This window comes from Chiloscyllium plagiosum, chromosome 21 (genome assembly GCF_004010195.1).
Source record: "Chiloscyllium plagiosum isolate BGI_BamShark_2017 chromosome 21, ASM401019v2, whole genome shotgun sequence".
NCBI lineage: Eukaryota > Metazoa > Chordata > Chondrichthyes > Orectolobiformes > Hemiscylliidae > Chiloscyllium > Chiloscyllium plagiosum.
In genome coordinates, this window is record NC_057730.1 from 57,090,535 (window position 1) to 57,098,234 (window position 7,700).

The 7,700-nt window shown below is 42.2% G+C and overlaps 2 protein-coding genes across 6 annotated transcripts in view; one reads left to right on the forward strand and one right to left on the reverse strand.

Moving 5' to 3' along the window:
- LOC122560905 overlaps positions 1-4,409 on the forward strand; it is a 52,401-nt gene extending 47,992 nt beyond the window's left edge. For all 5 annotated transcript variants that reach the window (XM_043712145.1, XM_043712143.1, XM_043712144.1 and 2 more), the window contains one exon: positions 4,209-4,409. In XM_043712145.1, the coding sequence (XP_043568080.1) occupies positions 4,209-4,351 (143 nt within the window). In that variant the 3' untranslated portion in view covers positions 4,352-4,409. The remainder of the gene's footprint in view (positions 1-4,208) is intronic.
- The window catches only part of arl6ip1 (ADP-ribosylation factor-like 6 interacting protein 1), a 16,735-nt gene extending 10,341 nt beyond the window's left edge, over positions 1-6,394 (reverse strand). The window contains exons 1-3 of the mRNA XM_043712151.1: positions 6,242-6,394; positions 3,120-3,253; positions 657-776 (exon numbers count right to left, since the gene is read on the reverse strand). Coding sequence (XP_043568086.1) covers positions 657-776; positions 3,120-3,253; positions 6,242-6,283 — 296 coding nt within the window. The 5' untranslated portion in view covers positions 6,284-6,394. The remainder of the gene's footprint in view (positions 1-656; positions 777-3,119; positions 3,254-6,241) is intronic.
- Between the last annotated feature and the right edge of the window lie 1,306 nt (positions 6,395-7,700).

Below are 7,700 nucleotides of genomic sequence, written 5' to 3' on the forward strand. Positions count from 1 at the left end.
GGAGAAGGTGCAAACTCCACACAGTCAGTCGCCTGAGTCGGGAATTGAACCCGGGTCTCTGGCGCTGTGAGGCAGCAGTGCTAACTACTGTGCCACCGTGCCGCCCAAAAAGAGGACCTAAGGGGCAACTTTTTCATGCAGAGAGTGGTGCATGTATGGAATGAGCTGCCAGAGGAAGTGGTGGAGGCTGGTACAACTGCAACATTTAAAAGGCATCTTTTAGAGGGATATGCACCTAGCGCTGGAAAATGGGCCTATATTAGGTTGGGATATCTGCTTGGCATGGATGAGTTAGACTGAAGGGTCTGTTTCCATGCTGTACATCTCTATGACTCTAAACATACACATGGCCATTTGGTGAAGATGGACAGTGTTCTGCTGGACTGAAGAATAGCTACAGAGATGCTGCCCTGAGGCACTTCACCAGCCGGCAAGGCTGAGGTAGGATGAAAAGATCACCTCAAGTCAGGAGTTTCCCATCACTTTGGACTGAATTCAGATCAGGCTCCACCCACAAGGGAGCTCTACAACATCAGAGTTTAATTATATTTTTAAAATAAATTAAACTTATGACAAATTTAGCAAAGTGAATGGACAACAGAATTCAGACAAATAGACAGATTGTCACTAACTGGAAGTGTGAAATAATCTCTCACCATTTGTTGGATCCAAACATCCTGGAAGCAACAGTTGGAACTAAGTAATCTGCCAAACAGATGATCATAATGGCACATGAAACACCAGTCAGCACTGAAGGATCCAGCCAGTAGATTAGTCTGTGAAGGGAAATCACATTGTAGAAATTATGCCAACTATGCGTATTTCTTTGTTTATTTTATATTTTCAAATGCAACTGTTGGCAGGGAGGGCCAGGTGGGGAGGTGGGTAATGTGATAATTCAATTATCACAGAATCTACTCCTGAAGAATTTACTGAGGCTACTAAACATTGATATAAGTTTCCATCATTAGCCTAGCAATCAGAATATCAATGTTCATTTATAATTGGCAGGTTATAGATATTTAAAGTGAACAGAAGAAAATCTCGAATTGACAAAAATATTAAATTAAATGCCAGAAATTAACAGAACACAGAATGGATATGGATTTACTGCAGGCGTTTACAAACTGGCTGGTTCCACTGTTATGAGCGTTCTGTAAACTCCTGAAACTTGTCTGATTGCCTTAGGAAGTTGAGGAGAAAATGTCCAGAGTATTTACTGAATTGGCTAAGTTTTTTCTTTGGAGTTATTTAACATGCAAGCACAGGATGCTGAGTTATGTTTGCCGACATAAGTCACAGCATTTCCAAACAGTATTCATCATGAGAGTTGTTGGAGTGCTACGTAAATGAAAGATAAACACAAACTAGATTTTAGAACTCCCTAACAAGTTTTTACAGCCCACATTATATCTGAGATGGTGTTAAAAACAAGTCAAATATTTTTCTCACTGCGATCTACCTCATAAACCCAATATTTATTGTACTCAATTCTTGCATGCAAGAGAAGTCAATTGCTACTGCAGCAACAGGTGATCACATAAAACAGTTATTTGCACTTAACACCAGCCCTAAGCTTCTGTTGAGAATTTATTTGACAACCAGCATATAAATCCACCGAGTTCTTAAAAATGAGGGAGTTCAGTGCAAGTCTGCAAAATAAACAGCACAGTATAGAGTTAACCAGCAAATTCTGGAGATTAACAACCAGATCTTAATCATGAACTTGCTGGCAACGGAAACCATGACCACGATAAGCATTGTTACTAAGCTGTTATTTGGCAGTTTTATTCATACTAATACAGACAATATTCATCTTTTGTACAGCATTAAGCTTTATTACAGTATAATTAAACAAGGGGGCAAAATAGTTGGAGAGAGTTTGCCCATCCTTTACACGGAACGTAAATCTGCTAAACTGGAACCTTAATAGTACTGTTTAAAGTTGGTTGCTAACTGTAAATATCTGCTGACACCAACATATCATGAACACAGCTGAGAAACTGACCAAGTGGGTTACCACAAAATGAAAATAAATTTCACACCATCTAAATGTTACCCTACAGCAGTCACATGAAATGATGATTATTTACAGAATTAACATAGCTAATCTCGTGGATCATCAGTCATGCCTGAACAGTACAGGAGGAGGTATTGCTAACAGTATTGTTAACCTACTACCTGTTTCCACCGATAAAAGGCATCTTCATGAGAGGTCCTTCTTTCAACTGGAGATGGAACTCATTTTTAATGAACTCCCTGTCATCAAGTCTTTAACATTAATGAAACCTGCATAAAGGTAAATCCTTTAGTTTTCAGTTAAAGTCTGGATAACTGCCAAAATACATTAAAGCTTAAATGTGAACTGCAGAAAACAGATTAACCCCCCCCCACCCCCAAAATGTCTCTCACCCTATAAGTAGTAGTGACCATGAAACTGTCATCCATAGACTTTTAAAGCAATCTGATGTACTAATGTCCTTTACCTGGTCGAGCATTCACAAGACCTGGCCCACAGCTCTCAAATGCCCTTTGAAAAGGCTAAGCAAGCCACTCAGTTCAAGGGCAGTTAGGACTGGACAACAAATATTAGCTTAATCAGAATACCCATGAAAGAATAAAGAGAAAACATTAACAAAACACCCACTAATAACTCTGGATTCATAATCTCTGCTTTGTCTGAGCTGTGAGAATTAAACTAGTTGGGCTGGTATTATCTGGTGTTAAGGTTTACACTGGGACGAGTTCCAACAGGCGAAACAGCGGGAATTCCACAATTATAGAGTTTCTTAACTTGCAGAAAAACACTTCAACAGGAGAATCACTAAATATCCTGCAATCTAATAACTTACTTCTCTCCTGCCCAGAATGAACAAACATACCTTCAGGAGTCTTCTCACTAGAAACCCCTGACTCACTTCTCTCTCCCCTCGATTAAAGATCTTTCTTAAACTCATCTTTTCCCCCACTAAAACTCTCTAGCTTTGAGTCATCTGTGCCAAACCCTTTCTTTGGGTCAATGTCCATTTTGTGTCTGATTAGAACTATGCAAAGCGCTTTGGAATAGATTTTCATGAAAAAGGGCACAATGTAAATGCAGATTCTACCTCAATACTTACAAAAATACCACTGACACACCCAGCATCATTACAGCAGGAAACCAGGGTTTCTCCCAACGCAGGACACGATCTGCAGCAAGCATCACTTCTCCCCAGCCCTCCAAATGTTCTTCAAGCTGGGCAGTTTCTGCAGCCTGAAAAATCAAATCAATGTCAAGAGTTCTTTTTTAATATTGTTTTAAACAATGGGATATAGTAATATTCCTAATTAGTGTTAAAAAATCCACATAACACTTGTTCACCCCATTAATGGTGCCAAAGTGAAAACCTTATGAATATTTGATGTTTTGAATAATCATCATAATTGTTGATTGTATGGTAAAAACATCAAGCAACATTGTGAATCAGATGGGGCAAATATCTGATTGAACTTTCACGGTTCAAAGGTCACCTGTGTTGAGGTTTGTTGAACTCTCAATTTACAACAGTCAAACTCAAACTCCAGTAAATACATTTCAAAAACAGTCGGCGTTATACAGCATAGAAACAGACCCTTCGGTCCAACTCGTCCATGCTGATCAGATATCCTAACCCAATCTAGTCCAGTTTGCCAGCATTTGGCCCAATTCCCTCTAAACCCTTCTTATTCATGTACACATCCAAACGTCTTTTTAAAGTGTACCCACCTCCACCACTTCCTTCGGCAACTAAATTTTATGGATGGAAAATCTCCATAAGAATGAGACAAAATTTGTATCAACGCTTTCAGCAATGACTGCTTGCTGAGTACAACACTGTGCTGGAATGTTATATATCACTGGTCACATGTCCTTCTTTGAGAATCTTTTGTGATTAATTAAAATCAACCAGAGAAATTTTTAATTTACATTAGCTCTGAACAGACAAATATATTAAAGGAGATGGCCATTTTAAATGTGCTGAAACTATTACGTTTTGCATAATTTCAGTCCTAATCACATGATACAGAATGCCTCGACTTTCCCTGATAATTTGAGAGTCTGACATGTCTTACATATAAATCATATGAGTGTAACGCCATAGAAATTGAATGAGGGAGCCCAGCCTGAGTTCAAGATAAGTACATTGCTGTTTGTGACATCACCATTGCCTCTTTGTGTATTCCTGCAGGAGACTGCATCATCCAGCGACTGCAAGCTGCACAAATCCCAATCAAAACAAAGATTCTTCCCCAGAAAAGAGTCAGCAACTGCTCGTTCCAAATTTGTCCCCCAAAATATCAAAGCTCCTACCCCAGAAACAAAGAAATATGATGGATTAAAAGCAAATGTTTTTATAAAACCATGGAACCAATAAAATAGCCACTTTAACAACAGATTTCATGAGGAGAAAGTGAGGACTGCAGATGCTGGAGATCAGAGTTGAAAGGTATGGAAAAGCGCAGCAGGTCAGGCAGCATCCGAGGAGCAGGAGAGTGGTGTTTCAGGCATAACCCTTCATAAGGAAGTTGATGGAACATTCCTGATGAAGGGCTAATGCCCGAATGGTCTATTCTCCTGCTCCTCTGCATCCAGAATACTGGATGGAGGAGTTGATTTGGAGTCAGACTGTGGCTCAAGATAGAAAATGACAGCAAGAGGGTAAACTGGTCATTAATCAAATTGGCAGACACACAAAACCTGATTAAAATGAATGTAACATTTTTCTAGCCAATAGAGGTGACAACTCAAACAAATTATGAGAGATTTTGTAACTGATGTCACACAATCAGAAATCTGGGCTGTAAGAGATTTTGAGAGAATTTTTAATTCACTAAGACAGAAAGGAAACCGCCATCATCACCGGGTTACTGTCTCCCTGCCCAATGCAGGGTCCCAAATACAAGTGTGTGTGTGTGGGGGTGGGTGTGTGTGTGGGGGGGTGTGGGGGTGTGTGAGAGGGTGCGTGTGTGGATGTGAGTGTGGGAGTGTATGTGTGCACATAAGAAGAGAGTCTGTAAGAGAGAGAGAATGTGTGTCCGTGCGTAGGAGTGTCTGTGTGTGTGTATAGTGTAGTGGGGTCACTTGTAATGTGACATGAACCCAAGGTCTCGGTTGAGGCCATCCCCATGGATACCGATCTTGGCTATCAGCTTCGGCTCGGCCACTTTACGTTGTTGTTGTAATAAATGATTTTGCATTTTCCCTTACAACAGCCAATGCATTTCACATTATTCAATGCACAGCAGTGGTCCTGCTGTTGGTTCCTGTGAAAAGTCAATGTCCCCCACTAACTTGCCCTTTGGAACGGGGGGAGATTTTCCACCTTGTTCCCAAGCAGAATTCATGAGCACAGATGGCTGAGTGGGTATTTATATGAGGCACCATCTCCTGCAAAGCTTCCCTCTGTTATAATCTGGCCTGGCCAAACTTGCTAATAATGTGTGTTCTCCAGCTAAACTATGCTTAGCTGGATGCAAAACAAGTAATCTTTAATGATAAAGGCAAACATGAGCCTCTAGCTCCCTCACTGGTTCAGCTGGTTAAGGTGGTGTGTAAGTGAGCTGCTCACTCTCAGTCGAGAAGAGGGTTGCATGGAGAATTTTTGGATGGGAAGATCAAAAGGATGATTTTAAAACTTTGCGACAATGCTTTTTGCCACAGCTGGACTCATGCACTGGGATGTAAGCAGACGTCTGGCGAGGATCAATGTGGTCCAGTCCAAAGTGGCGGAGTGTGCTTTGTCTTATGGTCGAAACCAATTCACTGACCTGCACATTAAGATACCAGTCTGGAGTATCTCAGGCTGTGGGTATTGACACAAACACTGTACCTGAGGCTATTTGCTCCGTATTTCAAAGGAAGACACCTCAACATGCTGTATCATGTACTCTACAGGTCTCTCAAAAGGAAAAGAATTAATAAAACAAGTGTGGGCCCTCTGGTAAGTAAGGATGAGGAGTATGTGGTAGATAATAAAGAAATGGTGGGTGAAATGGACAAGTAATTTGCACCTGTCTTCACAATAGAGGGTACTAAAATGTGACAGTGATGGCTGTAAATCAGAAGGTGCAAGGGAGCGAAGAACCAGTTGAAATCACGATCAGTAAAAAACCAGTACTGAGCAAACTGATGAAACAGTGGGCTGACAGGTATCCTGGGTCTTAAGGGTGGGTGGGTGGGGGGGTGTGTGGGGGGTTGGGGGTGGGGGGTGTTTTCTCTCACCAGGCGGTTGCTGCTTTTATTGTCTCCGTCGCCGCTCGCCATCGCCGCTCGATCTTTCTCGACGCCCGTTTACTGCGCCTGCGCGGCTGCTCGCCCCGTATTGGTCTCACCCCGCACGTGTCACCGCGCACGGCATTGCTGATTGGACCGAGTCCCACCGGAGCCGGACACCTGATTGGCCAGTGGAGGCTCCGCTCCAGTGATCCGCGCAGCCGGTATTTAAATGAACACGGTGGCCCCGCCCAAAGTCCTGCTTGGTCACGTGGGCCTCCGCGTGACCGTTCCCATGTGACCATCTCACGGAAGTAGAACAGCCCGGTGTGGTGCCTGAGCTTGTCCACGTTCGTGGAGGAGTATTTAATGTCAAAGTAACTGCTCTGTATTTCTCCCCAAACAGAATTGTCCCGTTGGCATGTTTCCTATTTTCCAGAATCTGAAAACTTATTTCTGTGGCTACTTTCTTTAAAATCCTCGGACACAAACCAGTAAATAAATACTGGTCACAGGGCAGGCTGTGGGAGCTGGTAGTTCCTGGGGTTTAGTGGCATCACTCGAGCCAGTGAGAGTTGTGATGTTTAGTATTTGTAGGGCAGCAGCACAGAGCCAGCGTTAAAGGTGAACAGCCCCACAGCGTCTGCACCAGATCTGTCATTTGCATACATTTATATCATCGCTGTGTCAGAGCCAAAGCTGGAGGATTGAATTTTATTGCACTGCGTCGTTTCTAGCTATAAGTAGATTTGCTTAATTACATTACATCAGCACCTGAGGATAGCTGGATCGAGTAACAATCCATAGTTTCCAGATCCGTCATCTTGCCCCATTGTCTAGATTAGAGTGGTGCTGGAAAAACACAGCCGGACAGGCAGCACCCGAGTAGGAGAATCGATGTTTCCGGCAAAAGTTCTTCATCAGGACTCACTTTTGCCATCTTGCCTCATAGAATTCAAGGGACCTTGTCTGACTTAATTTTTTTCCAGAAATCTGCGAATCTTAGCTTTTCATTGAAAATTCCTGTCTTTGTCACCTCCGCAGATACGAAATAGATTCCGAGTTGCCAATCTAATCGCATGGGATGTGCATTTCAACGAAATATTTTTAAAAGCACCCACAACCACCATACGCAAAAAACCCTTCTTGAAACAGCTGCAAAACTAGTCTCAGTTCAGAATCATAACTTTTATACTGTCTATATCAACATTCCCTTTCTTCGTAAAGGATCAAGTTGAAATTTGGGTACTTTATTAATGAAGGATAGTAAAACTTTATTTCAGTGACATGCTAGGCTGCTTCTTTCAAAATAATAACTCGTGCATCAAGTAATCCTGTATCCAAAACTGGTAGAGGAGAAAGTGAGGACTACAGCCGCTGGAGCTCAGAGCTGAAAATGTGTTGCTGGAAAAACGCAGCAGGTCAGGCAGCATCAAAGGAGCAGGAGAATCGACGTTTCGGGCATCAG